We start from the raw sequence: 27655 nt of genomic DNA, 5'->3' as shown, positions 1-27655 counted from the left end.
CCGGCTGGGATTCTGCTCTCATTGCCAGTGCTGTAAATCTAGAGTAGCGACATGGACTTCCCTGGCTGTGTTTGGAGCAGCACAAAACCTGGCTTTGTGTTATAACCGCTGTAAATGCAGGATGGGTCAGATTCACGCCTGGTGAAGCACGACGGAGGAGTGGGGGACAGCACTCTATTAATGAAGCTATTATTCAAATTAAGAACTTAAAAAAAAAAAAAAAAAAGAGAAGGATGGAGTTGCTGGTGACACTGACCGACATTGTTCGGGGATCACAGTAAGGAGATCTGCTCGGCAAACAGGGAGAGCAGCGCTAGCGCCAGGGCGCAGCTGCCACACCAGGGGAGCGGTGCCAAGGGGGCCGTGTTTCGGAGCATGCACTCCACCCTGGACCAGGAGCCATTGTTGGGCAACGGCTGTATTCCTGCCAGGCTGCACATGATGTTGTAAACATCCACAGATCTGATGGGAGGCGCTCGGAAGTTGGATCGGAAATCTGCAGGGAAAACAGGCAAAAGAGAGGAGCTGGTGTTGTACGGCTTGGAGCTCAGCTCCTGAAACACAGGGCGCTGCGGGGCAAGGGTTCCTCTGCCTTTCCTGGGACTTACCCAGCAGGCTGGGATGTGGCATGCTATACAATTTACAACATAGCTCAGCAAAAAACATTTTAAACGTTTTTATTCATTATTTTTACTTCTAGTCCAATTTTATTCTAAAAACTAAAAAAATAAAAAATTATTAAGTACAGGAGCTACTTTACTGTGTGTGCTTGGTAGATTTAATAGCCTGAAATAATTGTATTGCACATTCTGCTTTGCTTTTGCTCCTGTCTGCAGTTGCAGCCTGGTGCTCAGCAGTGTTTACAGGGCCTGAAGAAGTGGAAACGAGGGGTTTCGCATCTGCCCATCGGACAGGTGGGTGAGGTATGCTGCAACCTTCCCAAAGAAAGTGCTCTGCATTAGTGAGTCCAAATCCACCAAAAAAAAGGAGAATTCATGCATTTCAAATAGGATTAAAAATTCAGGCCAAAATTTAGGAAAATAGGGCAAAGGATAGAGTTACTGCGCTGGTACGTCGGAATGGGGCTGACCAAATCCCTTCACATCTCTCTGCCCTGTTTCACCAGCTATAAAACAGATATAGAGCTAGAAACCTTCCCGGCATCCAGCCATAGTGAGGAAATCCTGCCATCTATTTCTAATTTTTGGTCATCGCAGAGTGCCACATCAGGGTCCTGACGTGCCAGGGGCTGCAGGGATGCTGGGGCAGGGGCCATGGGGCTGCGGGGGGAGCAGCACACCGGGGACGGCGGCATTGTACCTGGTCCGTACGCGAGGAAGAAGGCCCTCATGTCCATGAGCTCGTTGTCGTAGCCATGCCAGCCGTTCTGCCAGGCCTCCTTCCTCCCCGTCCCGTTCTCCCAGAAGGGCAGCTTGTCCCTGCTCTGGGCGACAACAGCAGAGCGTGGTTAGTGCCCGCCTGCCGGGCTGTGCGTGGGGTGCCACGGTGTGCCATGCTGTGTCTCCGTGTATGGTCCCACCCTATCAGGCCCCCGCGCTGTGCCATCAGCTGCACAGGGGCTCATCACCAGGAGGGGTGACCCCCAGCTTTGTCATCTCAGCGAGTAGCCATCTCCCAGCTGAGCGGGGAGGACAACTTTCTGCCTCTCACTCATCTAAATTTCTGCTGTGAGCATCCATGCTTTAATAATTTGTCATCATAATTCTAGTTTTTCCTGGCCCATATTGGACTTAAGTTGTACTTTTAAATTCCTTCCTTACTTTCTCCTGCTCCATATTAACAACTCTTACCAGACTACCTACAATAGTGCCATATCCTGGCCCTCTCAGGAGCAGCAGTCCCTAGGGGCTGCTCAAAATGCTGGACCAACCCTCTCCGTGAGTTTCTCTTGTCCCATGCTCCCTAGGGATGGCAGCAGACGTGACACTCCAGAACTATGGCAGGAATTTCACTTAGACAAAGAGCATCAGCTGACAGTTCGTTAGACCCCTGGTATTAATTTCTCCGCTGGTTACAGAGAAGGAGCTACAGTTGCCTAAAGCGGCCAGGTCTGGGCTTCACACTCTGTCACAGGAGCACAGAAGATACCCCAACAGAGTCTTCCACATTCCCACCCTGGGCAAGTGGTGCTGCAACCCCTGCAGATGGTGAAGCAGACTGACCGACGATCCCTTTCCTTTTACAAACATTTATTTTGTCTGATTTTTGTTTTCCTCCTCTGCTCAAGAAGAAAATTGACCATGTGCAAGAACACTGAGGAAGGCAATGATTATGGCTATGAGGTGTAGCTCTTCCGACTGCTTTCCAGGGGAACCCCTGGAGTATCCCTTGCATTTCTTCATATGTAATAGTCAGCAGATGTACCAGATAATTAAACAATTTTAGCTGACAAATTAAATCTCTTTCCTTGTCCCCATCTATTTCACTGACAGCGCTCAGAGCAAGCCAAGGAGAAAATAGACTCCTTGCCCTCTTCCTACCATAGCACCTCCTTACGCTGTGGCTCTGCTCACTGTGGTTCCCGGGGACTAATTGTCACTGGGCTGCTCACCATTAGGCAACCAGTACAGCATTTGTTAGCATCAGCTCCAGACAAGCCAAGTCACATCTAATTTGCAGTGTTTCTTTGGCAGTATCATGACATTGCCAAAGCTACACCCCTCCACGGTCCTGTCAGATGTCATGGACTCAGCTGCTTCCCCAGCAATGTCAAACGCAGGGGGTAGTGTGCCTTTCCATCAGCCACCCAGACACCAGGAGACACCTACTTGCAGCTATATGTGCAGTCAAAGGCACAGTCATTTCCATTATTTTTGCTGCTAGTTGGGTCAGAAAACATACTACTTTCTTTCACAACTGCAGCTGAAGTGAGAGCTCGTGAAACGGAGCCGTTAACAGCAGTAGCTTGAGGGAAAGGGCTGTGCAAGCATCTCAGCACTGCCCTTCTAGAGCATCAGGCTCTGCCTTACAGCAAACCCCACAAAGCCCTGGGGCTTCTTTGGGGCCAGGGCGCCGGCAGCACCCCGACGTGCCTGCCTTGGCAAGCCCAAATGGGACAGAGGACTCAACCAACACATTAATTTTTCATGCTCAGCCTAAGCCTGGGCTAGCACTGCTCCTCAAAGATGAAGCAGGCATGTCTGGGACTGCCGACAATGGACTTCTCCCTGCACGTATATGGTTAGAAGCTGTACAGCAATTGTTCCCTAGAACTTGGGAAAGTACACTGGGATGGGTACAGGGTGAGCATGCAGCCCTGAGGGCTAATGCCGTTGTTGCACGCAAGAGAGCAGCTGGGGGAAATTCTATTCAAAGGATGGGGACCTTATGGGATGTGGAGGGAACAAGATAATATTAGTAGACCAGCTTCGATACAGCCGGAGGTGAGTGAAATCCCTCCTCATCCCACTTTAACTGAAATGTGAACGGGCTTTTGTTCCTATGCTCCTTGCTGGGAAAAAAACCAACTTTCCAGATACATCCTCTTTGACTCTCAAAAAAACCCAAACCAAACCCAAAAAACAAAACCCTTTTTCAAACAGCTTATAGCTATCCACTAGCCAACAGAGAGTTAAAATACCCCGTAAGCATGATAGGGAAGAGCTGAACATCCTCTCTTCAGTGGTTTGGGCAGGACGTATAATAGAAGGCTCAATTATTGCTTTAAAAATATGACAGGAAACTTTCATTTTCACATCCTATTCACAGATAATGAAAATGTACCGAGGAGAAGGAAAATCTGACAGCATTAATGAGAGGACATTCTTGAAAATCAGAAACAATGGGAAGGAATGGGCAGAGAGACAGAAATAATTACCATAGCAGCAGTGTTTGCTGCACTGTTATTAAGGTTTGTCAGAGTTTCAATGATTTTTTTAAAGTGCCTTTTTTTTTTTACAGAATATGTAAAAATGTTCTGCATTGAACTTCTGTACAAAAGAGTTTAGTTGTAATTTTTTAAAATCATTTTGGCAAAAATGTTTCAGATTCCTACTTTATGTGTCTGAATCTTAACTCTGGCTTTTTAATATTTTTTTTTAACCAGAAATGTGGTGCTCACCCATCCATACTCAAAAGCAATTGGGTTTTTTTAGAGGCGCATTTTTATTCAGCTGTAGAAATTATTATGCTAAAGTCAGGTTGGCTATTGAGAAATGTGGTGGTGTGGACCGTCCTGAGCAAAGCCTGGTGAGCAGTAGCTCTGAGGGTCATGAAAGAAGATGCTCAACTGAGTTACAATAATCTGCAAGGCAATGATGGGCAATGACTATCCTGGGACACTGAAAAAAACCAAGACTCCTTGGTTCTGTTGCCAGCTTAGTGACTTAATGTATGGCCTTGGGCAAATCACTTAGTACTGCTCCTGAGTTTACCCACTTAGAAGATATGTAAGTTGCCTCACCCTCTGAGCTGTGGTGAGGTGCAGTTAATATCTGTAATGTGGAGATGCTCAGTAGCGATACAAGTGCAAAATAACAACAACAACAACAACAATTTATAGGAACAAAATAAATTGGTGTGAAAAATCTCTTCATGTGCAAGTCTAATTGATTCTCTGATTAACAAGCTCTCAGACTTCAGTGTGTGCACTGGGTATCTCTGAGGAGTAAACCCCCAGTCTGACCCTTTTGAGACCAGAGGGCTTGGGAGAAACGGGGCATTTTTAGGGCAGAGTCTGGTGGGTGGGAAGCCAGGCAGAAGGAAAAGTTGCCACAAAGTACTGCTGAAGGGAGGAATAGTAAGGTCTTGAAATGGAAACATTCTTTTTGTGTCTGAGATGAAGGTAGATGGGCAGGGGGAAGAGGAGTAAAGCAACAGAACTGGAATGGGAAATAGAAAAACTCCTCCTGCTTTATGACAATGCAGAAAAAAGAACTGTCTTGACTAGTTACCTTTGTCCACCTTCAGCATAGCTGCCATGCCTTTAGGCTCTTTTAAGCACACAGCAATATTTGACATTAGTTTTGTAGTCAGCCCAAGTAAATGAGGTAACACTTTAACTCAGCGCCCAGCATAGAATTGTACATTTTTCTTATTGTTTTCATATATTGCACCTTTTCACATTCATGTCTAAGTATTTTGCTTCTATACTTTACCTCTACTATGAACCATCCTTTCTCAGCCACGAGAGTTAGAGGAGACACAAATTTTCCTTTTTTGTAGAAAAACCTGTCTGGAATATCTTGTATGTTATAAACGTGCATGTGTTCCACAGCTTTCAATTTTTTATATATCTGCAAAGAAAACAGATGTTAGGACACCATATGGCTGTAAAGAGCGTATACGTACCTATAGGTACATGGAAACACCTGAATTTGTAAAACGGCTAATCCCCTTTAATGGCTAATCATCAGCACATTGAAACTGGGACTTTGCCAGTCCAAAGATGACGGCTATGCAAAACCTGCTTATGTGGTTTAGGAGATTCTGAAAACTTGGATCATAAACACATAGGAATGCATGAGTTCATGTATTATATTTATTTATAATACATGCACTCACAAATGTATGCATGTGAGTTGTCCTGGTTTCGGCTGGGATGGAGTTAATTTTCTTCTTAGTAGCTGATACAGTGCTGTGTTTTGGATTTAGTGTGAGAATAATGTTGATAACACACTGATGATTTAGCTGTTGCTAAGTAGCACTTATCTTAAGCCAAGGACTTTTCAGTTTCCCATGCTCTGCCAGCAAGCAGGTGCACAAGAAGCTGGGAGGGAGCATAGCCGGGGCAGCTGACCTGAACTAGCCAAAGGGGTATTCCCTACCACGGAACGTCATGCCCAGTGTATAAATGGGGGAGTTGGCCGGGAGGCGCAGATCGCTGCTCGGGCATCGGTCAGCGGGTGGTGAGCAATTGCATTGTGCATCACTGGTTTTTTTCTTGGGTTTTATTTCTCTCTTTTTTTGGTTATATTCCTTTTCATTACAATTATTATTATTATTATTATTATATTATTATTATTATTATTAGTTAGTAGTATATTTTATTTATTAGTTATTAAGCTGCTCTCATCTTAACGCACAAGTTTTACCTTTTTTTTTTTCCTCCTCCCCACCCCACTGGGAGGGGGGAGGGGGAAGTGGCTGCGTGGTGCTTAGCTGCTGGCTGGGGTTAAACCACGACATGAGTATATCAGCCTACAGAGACAGACCAGCAGAAGCCAAACCATCACAGGAGACAGTAAGATAAGTGGTGAAAGATGCTCAAAGGCACCATATGGACTGGGTACAGATGCGGAAAAGGGATATTGCCTTTGGCCTCTGCCACTCATGCCCTCTTCATGCTCGAGTGAACCATTAATGTCACCTCACCTGTGTTTCTTACACTTAACCAGTCAATGCCTATCAAAGGGATTGATAGTGCTTAGTTATCATCTGCTTCATAAGGATGCCGTGAGATTAATCAGACAATGCCTGTGGCTTTGAAGCTGCACAATGCTGTACAAGTGGTTTACTAATATTAATCATACTGTGGAATATAATCACACAAATGTGGTTAAACCCCAAATTATTCAGACAAATATTTTAAATGCCTAAAGAAGATGTTCATATGCCACAAAGAAGGCGGTTATTGGAGTCCCCAGAATGTATATTGCTCTTTTGCTTAAATATAAATAATCTTCAGGAATAAATAGCTCGATTCTGCAAAGAATGAAAGGTCCTTCACTATTAAAAGTCCTCCTCACTTTTAGCTAAGTCCCCCTTGTGTGTATATGTCTGCAAGAGGTTTACATTGATAGGCAGTTGCCATAAGGACGGCACCAGGGTGTGATGGTGCGACTCAGCCAGACCCTCCCACCATGACCTGGACTAGCAAGTGGTCCTCGTGTTTCACCAGTAATTCTGGTGCTTCAAAATGGGATAACTCTTAAAGGTGATAACCACTATGCTATGATACAATCTAATTCCTAAACACAGCTCTTTAAAGTGAATTACGAATAGAGGAATCTGGCTATTGGGAAACAGAATATCAACTTTATTTCACTTAAAAAAGCAGCACTCCAGTAAGAAGTCCTAAATAGAAATGAAGGAAGAAAACAAAACCATGGTGCGAGGCATTGTACTTTATTCTCCTTAGGGATATTAGGCTGTTTAATGAGAGAGAAGCATGTGCTTAAGAGCTTCGTCAGATGAAGCCCCATGTCTGCCTGAAGTTGCAACTTATACTTGCCCTTGTTTGAAAGTCTGGCCTACAGAAATAGGGATCTCTGAGTTAAGGCCAAGGAGAACATCTATAAATGCTGTGATCCCCTGCAGGAACTTTGAGTGGATTGCTTACGCATGCCTCTAAGACAACTTTCAATTCTGGCACTAATTTTAAATGTTCACAATATCACAGCTGTACAATTCCTGGAGAGCCTGTTTGGGTGCAAAAATTAGCAAATATTCTCTTAAAAAAAAAAATTGCACAAGCTACAATATACTGGAACTGGCTGAAATATAATACAGAAAACAAAATTATTCACTTGGAGCATGGATTGCCCATTTTGTCCATCCACTCATCTATATTCTGAGGACGGCAATAATGACTTCTCAAGCATTGGTTTCTGGTTAAACTATAATGTACTAGTCTATTAGTTACAGATGCTGCATTTTCATTCTTTTCAAGTGGTTTCCAAATTTTTTTCTGTATTGTTTTAATTTGTCTCTCAAAATCCTGCAGTTCTAGCCTTGGGCTTTTATGATTGATTCAATCCAACATGCTTATTCATCAAAATTCTTCAAAGGAGAACATTGTAAAAAGAATTATTTTTTGTAATTCTGGTCAAATGGAGGTAATTCCTCAAACTCTGTTGGAGTTTACTGGAATATGAATGCCCGACCTGCTCCAGATCATTTGAAAATTCCAGCTAGAGTGTCAATAAATTGATTAATATATATATAAAATCCTAAAAATGGATTTTGAGCTAAAATATTTTAGCTATTTATCAGAAGCACATAGTGGTGGGGTTTGAAAGCATGCATCTGTGCCAAATAATGGTGAAAGCTCATGCTTTTTAATTTGCCTGGTGTGACTTTCCTTCAGAAACCAGCATCACAAGAGTGTCACAGGATCCAAGTCTGACTCCCGATAAGAGCCTCAGGCTGATTTTTAGACACATCTCTTAGAGCAGTATTTAGACACATCTCTGAGAGCAGGATTTGGATGTTACAAGCAAACAGAAGACACAATTGTCATAAAAACCAAGGAAACACAAAACTAGATAAATACGAATAAGCTGTACTTACCTCCGCGTGCTTCTCTGGAGCTGGCCAGAGGCTCACAACAGGACCTCGGTCCTTCATTTGTATGGTATCACTCATATTAATATAGTTTTTCAGCTCAATCACTTTGTCTGCCCAAGAGATGTCTGTCATCCCATGATCGGAGAAGAGGAGGACATTGACGTCATGCTGAAGGCCCATGCTCTGTGAAGTGAGTGCATGACAGCCGTTACAGCTGGGAAACGGTTTTGCTTTGCCTGCTGGCAAGTCAAATTCCCATTTGACCTCCACTGATTTAGTGGAAGTTGGCCAGAAGGAGCACGGTCGCAAACGCCCTGCAGTGTGCTTTGCCACCGCCCATAATGGTGGACGTCCACTCTTGCTGCCCTGGAAGAGTCTGAGAGGTTAGCACCAAAGAGAGATTTGCCAAAATAAATCTACCCACCTGCTAAATAACTAGACGCTACATCCCAGTCCCACAAACCAGTTGTCCCAGTTTGTCTTAGACAGGATTTTATCCAACTGTTCTTCATCTCTAGGCCAAAATGGCTGGGGAAGAGCAACACTGTCATGGTACCACCTGTGGCAGCAGTGTTTCTTTCTTCCCCTCCCAAACACAGGCACTTAGCATTAGAGCTTTTATAATTTAGTGAAATTGGAAATACATACTCCTCTCCTCACTGAAACACATAAAAAACTCCAATGTGCATTTATCATTGTCAGAAATATTCATAGAATTGACATTTACCCAAAAGCCTGGTATCCTCCTTTTCTCACTGCAAAATCATTTAGATAATGTTTTTTAAAACAAATTTAAAGTACAGAGTTCTGAATGGCGCCATAAAAACAGCTATAAAAGTTAATTGTCTTATTCCACAAACCTTAGGAAGCGAGCACTTTTGATTTGTTCGCCTACTATAAAGCCCAGTTGGCAACACAAGTTATAAACAGAGCAACACGTATATTGGTTTATGGCTTCCTGGGGCTATCGGTATAATAATCCACTAGGAGGATTATAATGCCATCAACGAAAATAAAAATCAGGGGAATGGTGCCTTGACTTCCATGTGATCTTGGTAGCCTCTGTTTCTCAGGAAATAAAAGTTTACAGCCAATGCACCCAATTAACAGGCATTAAATAAGCTCTCAGCAGTGCCACAAAGAGCAGTTTTAAAAGCCTTTTCCAAACACACCCAGGAGCTGTGTTTTCGCACGCCACTCACCTTGATGAGCGTGATCATGTTGCTCAAGGCTTTGTCCACCTCCTTCAAAGCGTTCTTCCGCTGCTGGGATGAAGGGCCATAGTGGTGGCCTTCCACGTCAATGCGCTCGTAGTACACCGCAGCCATTTCAGCACTGCCGTTGCTGGAGGTGGGAGGAGGGGAAGGAGTGAGAGGCTGATGCACATGGGGACCACCCGGGCACCTTCCCCTCCTGGCTGTTGGCGTTATTGCCCTCATCAGCATGCAGAGCCACAAAACCACAGAGGAACATTTTCTGCTTCCAGCCTGGGCTTTCCTACCTGCTGTCACATGGCTGGGCTTGTTACTCATGCCCAGAGTCACCTGGGTTTGCTTGAGATTCCCATCAGAGGTGCCAGGTAGAGACTGCCATGTGCAAACACAGGCTGGCCTGGCAGCCCTCTACTACCTCTTTGAATTAGGAAGGAAGCTTTTCCTTTAATGGCAAAGAAAGACCCAGAAGAAATACTGATTTCTGTGCTGAATGCCCTTATTAAAAGTATTGTGGGAATTACCAGTTAAATGTGCTTTAATTAAAGTTTGGCACTTCTCGCTTTCTCCTGTGTGAGGTCTTCCAAACCACCGAGGTCAACTCAGGACGTGCTCTTGCAAAATCCCGAGTGGTATGAACTGAGGTGAGATTTTAGATGGGGTTTTTATTCAGGAATATGACCAAAGGAAAACTAAGGTAATCTCAGAGTTGCACAAGTTCAGCTGATCACATGTTTCTGCACTGAATGCCCTGAGCCTAATTAGTGGGGATTGCACATACATCAGTGCTTAATTACATTTTCATGACCACTTTACAATTCACTGTAAAGCTCCCTGAGAGCAGTCGTGTGGATAAAATCGCAAATCTATGCTCATGAAGTTCAAACCCAGTCTTCTTCTACTGTACTTAATATATGACAGGGTGTGTCATCCATAATACATGCCCTCATCCAGATCAAGATCCCTACAAAAAGACTTTGTGTGATGTCCTGACAGGTCCAGCTTCTCTGATTAAAGACACTCGAGTAGTCTGGTGTAATGAGTGAGACAGAAGATAAAAAATCAGAGGTGAGGGAACTGAATTAGGGTCTGTCATTTGCATTTGTAAGTTTGCTGAAGGCCTCAGAGGAGCAGTCCTGTAGGAAGCTCAAGGTCTCTACTGGGGTGGGAATTTCTCCACCGCTGGCCCTGCACAACAGTGTTCTTTCTCACTCTTCATGATTTTAAAATCATTCAAATGAAGCAGCCCTTCCCTCCCCCCAGTTTCATTTTAAGCATTACTTTCCATCTGTATTAGGCATAAATTCATTTCTAAAATTTAACCCTGTAATTTCTATATTGCATACACACTCACTGAACCTATTGAAACTGTTTTCTTCTGCTGCAGTGCCTGTATTAGCTACTTAGACTGCTTTGTGTCTTCTCACCTGTAACTAAAGGATCATTCTGATCAACATCATAGAAGCTAAGAAAGAGATTTATTGCATAAACCAAGTGGTCTTATTTAGGCTCTGGTGAGATTTCTCAGTGAGGGCTCAGTGCTGTAAGGATGAATGTTCAACTTTGCACATGACTTCAATGGGACAAGCTCCAGTTATGGGGCATGCTTAGGAGTTTGCAGGACTGGGTACAGCACATCCAGAGCTTGTAAGATTGAGTTTGACTTTGTTTCCATTTTTTGCCTGTTTTCCTAAGAAAACTAGGCATCTCTGATCATGGCTTCCATGGGAGAAGTAATCTGTCTTTCTAACTGTGCGAGTCCTGTCTTCTCCCATCACCAGTAACTTTCAAAAGAAATGGCTAAGGAAAGCTTGCTGAAGAAAGCTGGACGGCATCAATGGCAATACCAAAAAAGGGTTTTATATTTTATCAGCACACTTTGCAAGTACCATGCAAACTTCATGACACCTGTCCAGGAAAGTAGGTAGATTACAACAGCCCTTAAATTATAGTTGTGGAAAAGACATAAGGGAGGTTTTAGTTTTACTTGCCAAAAAAGGGTGCTTGACTTAGTTTTGAATATTTTTGGTCTAAATAATGGTCTCAAAGCACCTGTTTGAAGAGACTGGAGAATATTCCTGAAGGATGGTTTCCTTTGGTTGCAAGAGTTGCTCAGTGGGTCCTTGATGAGTTAGGTACCCCTGCCCTTGCAGAGGGCATTGATAAAACTTCCTTTGACCCTGGTGAAGTTAAGATGGCTCAGGACGTTCCGGTGCCCAAACTCAAGTTAACCCCTAGGCCACCATGCCACAATAAAGGGCTTACTCTCTCTACTCTGAAGTCCCTGTAAGGTTTGCTAATGGTGGGAGCATAAGTGCAGTTCATTAACTACTGATACCTGCCATTAGGGCAACTGAGCAAGGCACTGCTCCAGGCGACAGACTGCCCTTGCCACTGCCACAGGCTGTTTTCCCACATACAGCTAGTGCCAGGCTCAGCCTAATGGCCTTTTTCAATTAGTTGGGGTGTGGAAATGAAATATGCCGGATTTGCCAGCCTTTGAAGATGTAGATGACAATAAAACGCAGCTCAAGACTGTTCTACTCAGAGATGCTAACTCCTGCTAAATGAATATGCCTACAATAAAGGCATTTCAGAGGCTTTACGTCTTATGGGCTGGCCCAGCAGCACTGAGATTGTTCGCTAAATTTTAAAGGACTAAACAAAGAGGATGAATGAGAGAAAGGATATGGAAAACCTACCTGATTTTTAATCTGTTCGTCCTCTACGCTCCTTTCTTACTGTAAGTCCCTGCAGTATTCACACCCACAACTGATTATTAATTTTATTGACGATCGTTCCTTTTTCCTCTTTCCTGCCTTCCTGCAGACAGGGCACTTTTAGTTTAAAGAAAAGAAACCCAGGCAGAAATTCAAGAGGGATGGTATGTAAATGGACACCAGAGACCAGACCTCCTGCAGCTCCAGGACGATCTGTAGGATTTGGGCTCTTCAGCAGGCTGTAGGTGGTGTTTATGGCAGACATCGTGATGGCAGGGATTTGCTCTTTTCTTCAAATCACCAGCTTTCACCTCTTGCGAGCTGCCCCACCGACACTGTCGTGTCCCTGCCCTTTTCTTCTTTTCCACCGAAGGCAGCAGCAAGCAGCTTTGTGACTCTGGGTGAATTAGCTATTGAAACGTTTTCAATGGGCTCCAGCTACCCAAAAGAGCAGCTTGAAGGGCTGGAGCTTTTAACAGTTTGTGCCTTGCTTTTAATCATGTTCACAATTACAAAGCTGCAAACCGTCCTGAGCAGCCTTATGCACCTTGCTTCATAGAAACCAGGCAGGAAGCTTCAAGCGTATCTTGACCCATCCCCAAATGATACCCGACCAAAAAGCTTTCTATGGTAATTCTGGGTTTCCACCAGAAGTCAGAGCTGGTGTCTGTATTCAGTTTTCCATTCTCTTTTTTATTCCCTGAGTTAAAAGTGTCGCAGAAGCTCCAGAAAGACTCCTATGGCACATATAACCTCCTCATGTCACATGCAGATAACTTTCTTAAAATCTAAGCTAAATCATTTCAGGATCAAATGTCTCACATGTTCCGAGACAGCTTCTCTCTAAGCCCCATGCTGTAAACAACACTGTGATTTGTGAGCATCTGTGCAGCAGGGCCCAGTGTGCAACCGGGAGCAACATCTCCAGCAACGCTCTCATCATTTTGGAGCCTTAATTTCAAGGACAATCAACATTCAGTACCTGAATATGAAACTTCAGATTCAAATCGCTATGGCAGTTCACAAGTAGTAAAGTAGAAATGTATCCTAGGATTGGATAAATTATGGAACCAACAAGGTTTTAAAAGAGGAAGCTTAGTTATAGGTAAGGTAAGGCATTGGCTCCGCACATGGCAGTGCAATCTTCCCTGATTTTACAACCTATGTGGAGTTGTCCCTTGTTAATGTTTGGATGAGAGACGGTGGAACTGGAAAGCTGGGTGTAGAGCAAGTTTTTCCTAGGAGTTGTCTGAGAGGTATATTCCCATCATTCCCACCAGTTGGGCTAGATGATCGTTGTAGGTCCCTTCCAACTGAATTGAACTATTCTGTTCTATTCTGTTCTGTTCTGTTCTATTCTGTTTTCATATTTGCACAAAATGAATGCCCGCTCCAAAATCATTGTGCCTGAGATGTTCTAAAATGCAGAAGGAGCCAAAGCATCGGTCTCGTAAACAAGTGACTGGAGCTGAATTTCAGAATTCCCAGATTCCCAGGAGCTCTCTCTAAATCCAAGCATTTCAAAGTCTGCTCTTGCAGGTCAGTGAACAGATACTCACAGACTGATCTTCAAGTTTTTTGAAACAGCAAATTAAAAATAGTAAGTCAGGATGTCTCCTCTGTGTTGTAACCTATACATGAAAAGAGGAGCACATCTTTCCCTCCGATCTTAATGTAAGGGCCTATTTCTGTTATGGTCATGTTTCTATGACAGTACTATAAAGCAGTCTCAGCCCCCATCTTCCTACCTGGGAGCCAATCCTGAAAATTTCCCTAGAGCAAGGCTGATAGTAAACCCAAATACTCATCCTTGAGAGAGGAAATCCCACACTGCAGAACTCTAGTGACGTACCGCAAAGACTCAAGAGCATCACTGATGGCATCTGCAAAGTTTTTGTCTGTTGGGACGCTGAAGTACTCGCGGCAATAACTTGGTCTGACTCCAAGGATTTCGACCTCGCAACCTACAAGCAAAAAATGTGGTAAGCTCTGCTGTTTCGCCTTGATCACAGACCCCACACCGTGGGGTCCAAGTTCAGGTTTATAAATTCCCTGTGACATTACTTACCTTACACCTTCCCTCCAGGAAACCTTGTGGTTGGGAAGTGAAAAGGGGAGAGAGGTTGGTTTGACAAGTGCTTGTAGCAAACCGTACATTGGATCCTTTTATTTCCCTCTCTAAAAGGAAGGTCTCTGTGCGACCTTCCCACAATAAAACTCTTGATTCCCTCACGGCAGACGGTTTCCACCTAAATTGCTAGCTTGTTTTCATTTTAACTACTGCAGCCACAGAGCCTCCTTTCCAGGCTTCCAACATAAAAGATTTAGATATTGTTCCCTGAAAATTCAGCAAATACTTTCCAGTTAGACACGCTGTATCTTACGTCATAATATCCTCTATAAACCATATTTTATTATGTGATACTGACACTCCACTATTAAATCTGTTTCCCAGGAGGTCTTATTAAAACAGTATAAACCAATTAACTCTCTTGGTAACTTGCAGTCTTCCTTGCAAAATACAGTCTGTTTTGTGGCCCAGAAATTTATGGCAACAAATCCTACAGGAGAACATGGCCCTGAACACATAAAAACATGTTTTTGTGGGTTTTTTTGCCCTTTTGCTCTCCAGTTACTATGCTGCTGAATAACATTAATATTTAAAAGAAGTGTGCTTTCAGAAACACTGTATTCATGCAAATTATCTTTTGAGAGCCCCGGAGTCCTCCCATCACAGTTAGGCATTTTCTGGTGTATTCCTGGGGCAGAAGGAAAAAAAAAAAAAAGAGATCTTTTGCAAAATGGCCTCTGTATGCAGCAATACAGTCAGGTCAAAAAGGCAACTCTAAGGCATGGCCTGAATCTGCCTACATTTGGGTCCCTTTACTTCTCTTTCGGGATGAAAGGAATAGGCATTAAGGACTGTCATAAGATGACTCTTTGCTTGGGGGGGAAGAAGGTTGCACAGGAGGTGTAAGTACAGAGAGGGCACTAGAGCAAGCAGAGCTACTTTCAGAGATGATTTACAGTGGTTTGCTTACTGGGACACTCAGTAAAGAGAATTTGTCAGTGTCTTGCATCTCAGCCCAAATGAGCTCACATCACTGAGGTGCAGTACTGTGACACAGGGAAAAGCACACCGCTTGCAGGCTAAGCTGGCTAAGAGGCTTCTGATCATGACTTCTCAGGAGTACCATGAAAGGTTAGAAAAACTTAAGTATTTAAGCTTAGGAAATTTTTAAAAATCTTCACAGAAAGCCAGATAAGTCAGATGGAGGTTACCCTTTCCAAAAGTTAAAGAGGCCTAGCACACATGACAGATTCAGTCTCTTCACCCAGTGGTCCATGGTAGCGGCTCCCAGGTCTCCACATTCTTTGTGTGTTTCAAGGAACCCCATCTATTATGATTAATTGTTTGTAAGAATTAATTATTTGCAATAATAAACAGAAAATGTAGTCAACTAGTTTACTTTTCTGTAAAAACATATTTACATCATTTTGAACCTCTATCTAATATTTGTTTTTATAAAAATTGTGGCAGTGTGTGATGGTGCTCACTTTTTGTTCTTCTCCTGTTGCCCCAAACATATGACTGAATCCTCCCCTTTCTGCATGGAGATACTTTAGTGTTTATCTCTCCACCATGAAAGTAATCTGCAACCTGGATGAACGGCCTGCAGATTACTTGATAAGAACTGACTCTCCATACCGTCCCACAGTAAAACTTCTATACATCTGTACACAGCACCTTTAAGAAATTACGTTGTGCAACTGAGACAGGTCCCAGCTGCAACCTAACCAAATCATCAAAAAAATGTATTCCATGAATGACCTGAAGTCATCTCCAGGAAGCTGCAGCTTCAGTCTTTTGCATCATTTGCATGATGTCCTGGGTGCTACCAGCAGCAAAACATGGGATTTCAGCTATCTTGTGTGCTAGAGGTGATGCAGTAGTCCTCTGCGGGCTTTTCTAGTATTTCAGGACTGAACTGGAACTTCAGAGCCAATTTCTCCTCTGACGCTTGAGTCTGCGAAAAGATTGGCTCCAAAGCCAGGCAAGAATTTAAGGACGCGTTTGGAAACGTGTTAGAAACGCCTAGTATTTTAGCTCGGGTGGATGATTGCTCATAGCCAATGACTAATACGATGAATTTGCCTCTTTTTTCCTCTTCAGATACTGACATCAGATTATAATTTTCTCAGATAACATTCCTCTGAATTACTCACAAGATAATTTTAACTGGAAGCATTAACCTCCTGGGGATCTGGGATATTTTAGTTGCTGAGATATCTTTGCTATTTCTAGATTGTCAAGTGATGAGCATGACATAAAAGACTACAGAGGAAGCAACAATTAGAAATCATTTTGGCCACTAAGTATCGGTCTTCAAGTGTGTACTTCATTGGCAGTAACACTGAAAATTCAGGCTGCTTAGATACCAAGAGCTTCCTTTTTCTTTTTTTTTTTTTTTAGCCTCTGTGATGAACAGAACTTAAAATTGGATTTTTGATGTTAAGGCTTGTTACAATTCCAAAATACTGGCCATGAAGACCCTTTAATATTTAAATTTCATTTTGGTAGAGGCCAGGACAGATGGTAAATTTTCTCATTTAAATATTACGAGAAAGGAAATTTAAAAAGATTTGGAGCCAGACAAAGGGAATGTTAAGTTTTTCTTGGTTAAACTACAAATAGATGAGCTGTATTTACTAAGATGTAATGTTAGACACCTTTCCGCGTAGTTTTGTATTACGCTAAACCTTTATTTAAAAACCTGAACTACTGGAGCAGGAATAAGGACTTCTTTCACAGTGATATATAGGCTCCTCTTTATCTATCTGACATGGAGACCTGAACCTCTGCCAGCTTTAAATTGCATTTCTAAACATTGATTTAACAGTCGGACACTTCATGTCATAACAGAAGGTTTTGAAAACTTTCCAGGCTAGCTCCACGGTCTGGTAAATGTTGTGTTTAAATGGCAAAAACTTGGGTTTAGAGTCTTTTTTTTTCCCCTTTCTCTCATTTCAGTGTTTAGAAAAGACGTCACTTCACTTCAGCTGAAGCAGTTGCATAGGCTGCCAGAAAATGAAGGAGTTTGAGGGTCTGGGGTGACATCACCCACCGGGCTGAGCGTGAGGAGCGCTATAAAGCTTTGACTTTGGTGGTACCACCGGGACGCTCTCGCACTCCTCTGGGGCTTCTCCATCCGCTGGAGCAGCAGTGCTTCAGGGAGGCAACCTGGGCCTGAGGCTGCGCATTTCACCCCACGTATGGTGTTAGCTGTTGTGTTTTACTTAGCGATCAAACAGTCAGAGGATACATGACTTTCTCCCCAGGAATGGCTTGAAGAGCAGAAAACTGCCTAATAAACATCGTGAAGAAAGGAGAAAGATGCCCCTACAAGCCAAGTGCTTATATTTTGGCAGAAGAGGCGGTTGGGACCCCCGGCACGGTGGTATTTTGACTCCTCCACTTCTAGAGGCAGGAGAGCCCAGATGAATTCTGCCCATGAGTTGTCTTTGCTGTGTTTATGTTGGGCTCACAGATAAAGCTGTGATGGATGCGTGTTCGCACCCGATAGCCCTCCTGCTCTGTGTCCCTGTTTGCTGGGGTCTGGATTTTCTTCCTTTAAGCACTAACTACGCATGGGAGAGGAACATAGGGAAGAATACGAAGCGGCAGATTTTGGGTTCAGACTTTGCAAAGCTTGGAACTGGCTCTGAGGAGGAAATGGCAGTGGTGTAAGTTAACCCTGGGAATCAGCTTGCTGGCATTCACAATGCGTTTCTGCTACGTTTGATCGGTCTCATTTGTCTTCACCGCTGGCTAGAGAGAAAATAGCATCTTCCAGAACAAAGATGTGATGAATTTGACTGTACATTGCTGTTTCTGTTAAGAGTTTCCCAAACTTTTCCTGTTCGGATCTTTATCAGATTTGCAAGATTCATTACTAAGCAGCAGTATATCCTCAGGCTGGAAAGTTCGTCACTAATAGCACGTCATATGCAGTGCAAATGTCTGTGGGACCTCTACCCACCTTGGTTACTAAACCCTTATTTTTTCTTTCATTTGTTTGACATCGCTCCCCAGTCAAATGCCTTGTTAAGAATTAAAGCTTTAAAATAATAGATCTAGAATTTTTAGAAAGGATTACATCCCTACTATGGAACCAGAAAACAGTTCCAAAAAATCATATAGGGAGAAGGTAATAAATACTATTGCATTTGGGGTGACTTCTATTTACTCCAGTTACACCTGGACTCCTACTGCAGCCCATCTGCCCTGTGTTTTAGTTCAATAGTTCTATGTTTCACCTCGCTTCCTGCCCTGTGCCTGACCCTGTACAGCCAATGTGTCCTTTGAGACCATGAACACCCTTAATATAAGCACGTGCTTAAGCATTTGCTGAACTGAGGCACTGATGACTTTGCAGAAGGTCATCTGTCACAGATAGATAAATAATGACAGATGTACATGTCACAGTCCACAGCTAAAATACCAGATCCACGCAAAAAAATCCCCCTCTGTGTCTTAAGAGAGTCAATGCATACACCTGGCAGCATAAGCACTGGGAAAAGGGAGGCTTTATTGTTCCTTGCAATTTTCCACTGGAAATAGTAGATAAGTGTGAAGGGTATAGATATGTATACAGGCATACATACATATGCACCTCATATGTCTTCTCCCCGGGAGACTCTGCTCAAAGGGCAACATGAAGGAGCTAGGTAAAGTCCAAAGGCATTTAACGGAAAGTGATACTATTCTTTTGGATTTCAGTAGCTCTCTGTAGACCGTTACATCTATTCAGTACATAATTATACCTATTCAGTGCAGTTACATTAGTAGTTAAAAATGAATAGTCTATAGAAACAGGTCTTTTTGTAAATCTTTAGAAGAATTTCCACATTCTTGTATAATTTCTATATCCTACTATGTGCATTGCTGTTAGGTCACTTGGGTGATCTCCAATAAGAAGCAGCGGTTTTTTGAGGGCTGATCCAAACCATTATATCTAGTCTGCAATTCCAGTCCCTTGGACTGCCTTTGAGTCCATAAGGCAATATTGTCACCCTCAGATCTTTTTGCTCTTCAGTACTGTAGAAACAGTCTGGATGGCTTTTCAATGTTTTTCATCTTGGTTCACTCTTTCTTCCCCTTTCCTGAGAACTGTGGCCTTTTTTCTGGGATGCCATTAGCCACACTGCAAGGAAAGACTGTGTCCGGGCACACGTGCGCTGGGATGCAGAAAACGAGCTGGCCGGGAGCCCGCGGCGTGAGTCAGCTGCCACTGCCCTACCCACTGGCACTGGCTGTATTCAGCACAGCTCTTCTAACATGTGGTCCTCTGGCCTGTAGTTACACATACGAGGATATTTGCATACTGCTTAGGTAGCAGAGGTAAAAGGTCAAAAAGTTGAGAAGCTGGGTACCTTGCAAGGGATTTGGTTTGGCTGCACAGCTGGAACATTTATTTTCATGTGGGTCCTGAAATGGACACCCTAAGGGTATACTACTATTTGTTAAAAAAGACTTGTTATTATACATCCCTAGTGATTTCAGTGGTCCAATATCCAACAAATGAGGAATGGAAAGGCCAAGTCCCTCCAAATGAATGGCTCAGACTCAGAGCAACTGGGACCTCAGCTGAGTTAGTTAATGATGAAGGAGGGCAAGAGTGGTCACTCCAGCTCACCAAAGGATGCTTTGCTTTCAGCTGGATTTTGCTGTCCCCGCAGAGTAGATCGTCTTCAGCTCTCAGCTACTAATTTCCAGGTTAAAACCAAATAAGCATTGGGGGAGGATGGTTACTGTTTAACGTGGATCGGTGACATGGTCTACAGTGTTGCTCCATGAACCATTCATGGAGCAACCATTCAGCACAGCAGAAGCTACAGGTGGGCAAGAGGAATGAGCAGTTGGTGGAGGAGAGGATGCTCTGCAAGCCAGCGCCCCCCTAAAGGTAACATTTGGTGGAAAGCTACCTCCAGTGACACTTCAGTCATTTCCTTTCTAAGCATATGCAAATTGTCATGGCCTAAGAAAAGATAATTCATTTCTATGAGTGGTTAGTAAAGCACTCATAATTCTTGTCTGTATTTCAGAACTGTATTAAAGAGCTGTCCTACAGCGTATGGAATGCTTAAATGTGAAGATGCACCATTAAGATGGTAGCAATTTTTTACATACTAACCTGGCCAGTAGTACATGGAAACGTTCTTTTTTTCTTTCATCATGGTGACCCACAAAGGCTCCGATCCATTCCACCAGAGAGGCAGCAGGCTTTCTTTAGTCACGCCAATATCAAAAGATACATTTGTCTTTTGGTCCCACATGTAGTTTCCAATCATCTGATGGACTTCACAGTGGCGACCTTCAGGGGTGGAGAAAAAAACCAGCACAATCAGATTGGTGTTCTCCAGCAGAAGGATGCCACCAGCACCACCACTGCTACCACTGGATCATCCAGCAAAACAGCTGAAAAGCCCCGATTTGAACTCAGGGGCCTCTTACCTTGCAACCACTCATATGATATTCTTGACTCTGTTACCTTTTGTTGAGGTCCTCTAGGTAGCTCGCTCTATCCCCCAGTTCAGCCACCTAAAAGTTAGTTGCTGAAGCTTGTCAGCCACCTGTGTTCCCTTCACAGTCAATGCACCTCTAGAAAGCAATTCATGCCATCCTAAGATAGGCATCTAAGGTATCTGGGAGGAGTTATCCTCTCGCGGTGCATATTGCTCTCTGTTAATGGTAGAGAAAGATCACATCATTCGCTTAGCTTCAGACAGCCAACTTTTAGACAGCTGAGGCCAGAAGAAACAAATCCTGCACCCCGTGGCCTCCTCAACATGCCATACTCAGTTCCACACACACAAACCACGGCAGCGGCAGCCCGCGCAGGTGCCACATGTTTGGCTGATGCCTGGCTCCTACACATGCAACATCTTCCAAGTCTGAGGCCATTTTAAGGTACCCACCAGCGCACAGACCCAGAGGGCTGCGGGAAGCAATCTGTGAACGGCAAGGGATAAGAGCACGATCTGGAAACATAGAATAAAGTTTGGGAAACTTGCATTTCCCCTCTCCTTTTTCCATAGGGCACATTGTTTTTCTGCAAACAAGCAAAAACTAGGCTAAAACCTTTATATATTACTTTTATTTTCCGTTATTGTTAGTGGGTTTTTTTTTTTAATGAACACACTTTGTTCTTGGTTGTGGGGACAGAAATCATTTCATCAGACATTTTCAGCCCTCTTACTGCATCTTGGGGGCCCTTGGGCAACTTTATATTACAAGAAACTAGTATATAATAGCCGAGAGATGTCTTTCACTTCTTGTCATTGTCAGAAGAGAAGATACTGTATTTTAAGAGTTAATCTGCAAGTGAATTAACAAAAATGGGAAAAGAAATGTTGAAGATCGAGTTGTACTGGGAGTTCATGATTTCCATATCTTAAAAAGAAACAACTGATGCATGTGTGAGACACTGTCATCATAAGCTGGTGAGTCACGATATTGCAAGGATCCAGATAACAGGCTTTGATTATTGTGAGACTGAGCGTGGTGATTAGAACTGAAATAACCTTGGTATGCTTGTTTTGAAAAGGCATCACTGTGAGCAGAGGACTCTGTATACTTTGGGCACATGTGACCTTGAAATGGATTTTGAACTCTCCTTCCCTACTACGAAGTATTTCAATTATGCAGAACATTTCCTCCTCCCCAGAGGAGAAAAGCAGTCCCAGTTTGTGGCAGTCACTATTTACCATATTAAACCAAACAGGTTTAATATAGCAGAACTGGTGGATTGGATGGGCAGTAATCTGTCCTCTTTAGGCTGCTAAGTGCTTTCTTCGCTGTGAGTCTCAAAAGAGCTAGAAGGAAGTCCCTATAATGCATCGAAAACACAGCCTTTCTACTTAGAGGACAAGCCCATCTCTTCAGCTTCTTGAAGTCCATGTACTCCTGAGCATATATCAACCTGCTAACCTGCAGGCAGGCAACTGGTGCCAGCCTGGGAAACCTGCAGGTTGGTGCTGAAGCTGTTAGGTTATGTATTTATGTGATGTATAGTGTAGTCTTCATATAGAAACAATGAGCTCTAGCCGCTACTGATGTGAGCTCCCTATAGGATTTAAGGTCTGCTGTCAGTTTGCCCACCTCTTTAAGGAACAGAACGGAGATTGTTCTTTATAGCGTTGTTGGGAAGTTTAATTAACTGTGTGCACTAATACAGAGGCAGTATTCTTCTGATCTCCACATCAGATAAGTTCATTCTTCTGTGGACTCCAACTCTCTTTTTTTACATTGAAAAAGAGGCCTAGAAGACTATAAGGCATCAATTTTCATTGCAGACATCCCCGGTTCACAGGGCCAGAAGGGAAGATCAGATGAGCAGACAGACCAAAAGACATGACCATTTAATGCTGCCTGGAGCCATTCACGTCTGCTTGCCTGAAGCCTGTGTCCCAGAAAGACCCCGGACCTCCTTGGAAGACATCAATAACCAACTAAACAATCTCTTCCTTGGGTTGCTCATCCCAATATTTATCATCAGTAAACACTGTTCAAAAAGTATGCCTCGTCTCTAATTTTATTTTTGACCTTTGTTAGTCTTCAACCATGGCTATTCTGTGCCTTGCTCACTAGATTAAAAAGCCCTGCAATAGCTGGCATTTTTGCCCCTCCAAAGACACTTGTACACAGAATTAAGGTCACATCTGAAATTTCTTTTTGGTCACCTGTACAACCCCGCTTCTTTATATCCCCTGTTGTAACTTATTTTCTCCAGCCTGAGAAAATGACCTTTGGTGATCTTTTTAATGATTATCAAAATAGCAACCTAGTGTTAGACAGTCACCATAACACGTTGAATTTATTGTTGCTTCCATTACTGCAGCTTTCCTCTGTAATCAAACATTATCTTAAGAGTTTCAAAAGTAGAAACAGGGCAAAAAGCAATTTCAGCATAGAGATGTAATTATTTAAACTCACTGCAATTGTAGTAAAAAGCACCCCTTCCTCAAGCAGCAGAGGAAAACAAAGAGGGTATAGTTCCCAGGAATATGATAACTGCTGTATCCTTCTGGAAGAGAGCCAGCAAAAGCATTTGCAAGTCTGTGTGCTACAGCTTACTTGGACACTACACTTCTTACAGCATTGGCTTTGTCTAAAGCACATTCCCATGTCTCCAGGCACTTTTGTCAGCATTCAAATGAATCTATGCAAAACAAAGATGAAATTAAAAAAAAACCAACAAAACATGCAGCCACTTGGCCACCCACAACAACAGCACAGTAATGCTGAGCGCTGTGCACCCTACATTGACCGTAGGTGAGATCTGGAAACCACAGCGTGTGCTCCTGTAGCATTTGCTACAGGAATGACCTCTTCTTTCTCTGGTGGTCTTTCACTGACTGCAGGAACAGCGCGTAGGATCACCAGTAGGCACAATATATCATACAGAGACCACCTGCGTCTGAATCTACAAGAGAAAATGCTCTTCTGAGATGCTCAGTGATCTTTTTTTTAAGAGAGGCAGCGTGTGGCAGATGCGCAATGCTATACCTGGTGCATCGGGCAACAAAACAGAGGTAAACCATCTCTGCACTGAGCAAATCAGATTTATCAGAGAACCCACGGTGCGTATATTAGCCAATGCAGCAAAGGTACCATAATCTGTACCCACGCGGTATCCACGTGATGACGAACATAAGTACATGCATTCAGCTAAATGTACTGTACTATGTAATATTACATGCATGCCTTGCCACTACGGTGAGACCTTTCCTCCCATGTCCCAGCATGACGTCCCCACTTCCTGGGAAGTGACAAGAGCCAGGAGGGCAGATGCAAGCACAGGCTGCTGTGGGGCTATATAGGCTGGGGAAGAGTTAAGTTCCTCCATGCAAACAGTTGCGCACATGTAAAGTAAGTGGGTTTTAACAGCCCAAGTGAGACACGCAGTTCCCTTTCTCCCCTTCCTTCCCTCCCCACAATGTCTTTCCTCCACTATTCCCTTGCTTGAAGAGTCGCCTAAATGCTGACCCAGACCTGCTCATTTATCAGCTCCTCACCCCACTTCAAATCCCCCTGGAGACAGGCTGGATGACTTGCCCTGGGAAATGCTCTGCTCACGCTGCCTGCCATGAGGAGGAAGAGAGCAGGACTTCAAAGTCACCAGCACCATATTCCCGCTCTGGAGCTGATATCGTGGTGTTGCCGTCCCCAAGGACTGAGCCCAGCCTGCTGTGAGCAGAGCATCCTGAAGGGCTCAGCTCTGCCTGCTTTGATATATGCCCTGCTCTGCTCTTCCCCTGCTGGGTCTCATCTGCCCTGCTTTGAAAAGAAGGACCACAGGGAAAAAACAAAACCCATATGCTAAACCTTAAGTGGCCTGGAGAAGACCAGGGCTCATGAGAAATCAGGGTGGAGAGTGCTGGTCTGGGCAAAGTGGCCCTGCCATCTGCAGGCCCCCAAGCAAACACAGTACCTGCAAGATGTGCACAGATAATTTATCTTCCCAGAAGAGCTTGCTGGCAAAGTCCTTCCAATTTTTTATGACCTCCAATACCAGACAGATCCAAAGCAGAAACACCTTAGCCTATGTGAGGCAAGACTTTGCAATCCAAGTAGGATCACATCAAAAGACACAGAAAAATCTCTGCTATACACAGCACTATTTTTTTTTTCCTGAAGGGGATTCATTTAATAAGAGCGTGAAACTCTTAATTCAATGCTTTCATAATGGGGCCAGGGCTGGGGAGCATGAAAATTGCTTCCAAAGCATCCAGCTTAGGCTTTGCAGATGCTTGCTTGCGCGGGAAGGCAGGTCTTCTGTCCCCGGAGAGTAGGTGCTCCAAGCTGTCGCTTGGTCTCCTGAACTGAGTGGCAGCAGTGGGCTGAGGGACGACGCTGGGACCCCTGACCACCCACAGCTAGGTACGGCTCGAGGGCACCGCAGCTCCAAGCACTACAGAGGGCCTGAACAAAACGATGGGCAAAGCTGCTGCCTGCACCATTAGAGAGGGTACGAGCCTCTGGCAGTTTTCTGTTCATCAGCTGTGACTTCAGCTCTGCGCAAAGAAATACCTTGATACGTGAATGTCCGCTTACTGCTGCTGATAGCTGGTAGCAGGCATATTAGTTGTGAGCTGTGAGGTTGTAGCTACTAAGAAGGAAAAAACTCTGTGCTCCAATTTGTAGCATATGAACTTGTGTTAGAGAAAACTTTCTGTTCTCCACTTCGAAAGTGTTTCCATTTTTTTAACTGGTAGAAAGCAAACACAGATTTTTACAACATTTTGTGTATGTGTGAAAGAGAAAAATCTTGGCACTTGGCATTGCAGCCTTTCTGCAGGCGGCAAGTAAACAAAGCAAGATGAAGAATGTGAAAATGAAAAACCCTCCCGGTTCCCACTCTCTTCTCCAGCCTGTCCTTGCTAGGATAGTACCCCTTCCCTGCCATTTAATAGTATTACCACAGACTTCTTCATGCTCTTTTGCTTCCCAACATACAATTTTAGGAATGGAAAGCTACTGAATCCAAGAAAAAGAAGAGACTACTGATTTAAAAACTGTATGTCATGAACAGAATCTTTTAAATCTTTGGTGCTGCTGGCATCTGTGGTGTTTAAAAGAGGAGAAAAAAGAAAAAATCCTATCCCCTTGTCACTCATCATGCTCTTTGTGTCCTTCTGGCTTTTTTCTCAGCCTGGACAGTGAAGTTGAGATAGTTTCAGTTCACGTGTACCGATAATAAATTTCCCTGTCGTACTCCTATCCCTCCATTTTTTATGCCTCAGACAATATGCAGGTATTGTTTATGTAGTTAAAAACTTGCTTAACCGCTAAACAGAAATTGTCAGCATCCTTTCCTGCACCAGGCTGGAGTCTGGATACCGTTAACTGGGCAGCAGAAAAGAAGCATCCGCTAGAGCCATCACCAGCTGGGGCTTCCTCTGGGTACCGAGTGGACGGAGAGTGTGTTTAGCACTGTTTTTACAGTGCTGTGCTGTAAACCTGGAGACCTCTCACAGCAAACAATCAATGTACTAGTACGTGTACACATCAGCCAGACTCCAGAGGACTCCAGGGGTGGGAGCCCAAAGGATATTTGCTCCCAGAAAACATGGAATAAATGGGGTGTGGTGTACGTAGAGATTTGCTGTGCTCAGGGGAAAACAGAAGCAGACTGGCTGTTTATCAGACAGCAACATCATCCACCAAAGGCCCTCAGCAGTCAAGTATGCCAACACTGAGAGTGAGGAGTGGACGAAGGACAGTAGAAATGTGGAAGATGGGTGAAACCTTCAGTCTGGCAGAGCAGACCCTGACCGTCACCCATCCCTGGGACCTCTGCCGTGTTCTCCCTCTCCCTCCTGCCGTGCAGAGGAGAAGGCGATGGCACATGCAGGGCTGAGCCACAGCAGCTGGGAAAACACCACGCACCACCCCTGTATTTTAGAGAAGCCCCAAACGTGCCGTCACTGAGTTACGGCAAGTGTGGGACAGCCCTGCAAAGACCACAGCCCTCACCTTGGGTGCAGGAGACTGAAACGTCCTCTGTTCAACCTCCTCCTCCATCCTGCAAGCTTCATGGGACCTTGCAGCCTCTCTGTCAAGTATTTAAGATCAGGTCCTGTCCAAAGAGGGACATGGAGGCCCCTCACTGGCTTCTCTCTGAGCAGCCCCCCTCCCACCCACCTCTGCGAGCAGGGACTCCCTCCGCTTCCCATGGAGGCCAAGAGAAATACGGCTCTTGGATGTGGGGCTGCACAGCTGACCGGGAGGCTGGCACATCCTCGTGGAGGACCTGCCAGAAAAGACCTCATTTGTTGTTAGGATCTTGGAAAAGAAATCCTCCCTGGGTTTCCAGCTCAGATGTGATACCGTCCGCCCGTGTTTATGCTGGCTGGGGCTGGAAATGTGAGGGGCCCCTGCATGCCCTGAGCTGGGGGGGCTTCAGGGGAGCTGGGGTGCAGGAGGTCCCCCAGCACCCCCCCAACGCCTGCGGGTTGGCGGGTGAGGAAGACCCAAACCCCTCAGCGTGAGCAGCTTTTCTTGAGAGATCTGGCACGAAGGGCTCTGAAGCAATAACTCATGCTTGCAGCCGTTATGGGGGAGACCTCACACTTTCCATTTAGCTTGGTGTGAGAGCTCCCTGCAGAGCCAGGCCACAGCAGGGAAAGGGAAAAATTAAAAACTCCCCACAGGATAAAATCCTGAGGTGGCTCGTGCTCTTAATTCCTTTCTTTGCAAAACAAACACCACATGGTGTGTTTAAGTGAGCCTTTTGGGATACACGTATTTGGACTCCTTCTTCCCTCCCTTGCCAAGCCCACGTCGAGCCCTGCAAAGCTCTCTCAAACACACGTGTCAGCAGCAACAGCTCCTTTTACCTAATTCACCATTTTATGTCACGCCTTTTAGGTCAACAACTCCAATATCCTAACTGGAGCATGGAGAGCTAGGAC

The 27655-nt window shown here is 44.2% G+C and overlaps 1 protein-coding gene across 1 annotated transcript in view; it reads right to left on the bottom strand.

The window, feature by feature from the left end:
- Positions 1-237: 237 nt before the first annotated feature.
- Positions 238-27655, bottom strand: part of ENPP6 (ectonucleotide pyrophosphatase/phosphodiesterase 6) — a 31830-nt gene continuing 4412 nt past the window's right edge. Inside the window, exons 2-8 of the mRNA XM_050896127.1 lie at positions 20374-20553; positions 14031-14142; positions 9450-9591; positions 8251-8430; positions 5118-5255; positions 1321-1444; positions 238-496 (exon numbers count right to left, since the gene is read on the bottom strand). Coding sequence (XP_050752084.1) covers positions 273-496; positions 1321-1444; positions 5118-5255; positions 8251-8430; positions 9450-9591; positions 14031-14142; positions 20374-20553 — 1100 coding nt within the window. The 3' untranslated portion in view covers positions 238-272. The remainder of the gene's footprint in view (positions 497-1320; positions 1445-5117; positions 5256-8250; positions 8431-9449; positions 9592-14030; positions 14143-20373; positions 20554-27655) is intronic.

This window comes from Gymnogyps californianus, chromosome 4 (assembly GCF_018139145.2).
Source record: "Gymnogyps californianus isolate 813 chromosome 4, ASM1813914v2, whole genome shotgun sequence".
Classification (NCBI taxonomy): Eukaryota; Metazoa; Chordata; class Aves; order Accipitriformes; family Cathartidae; genus Gymnogyps; species Gymnogyps californianus.
Note: the sequence above shows the minus strand (reverse complement) of the source record. Positions and strands in the feature narration are given on the sequence as shown.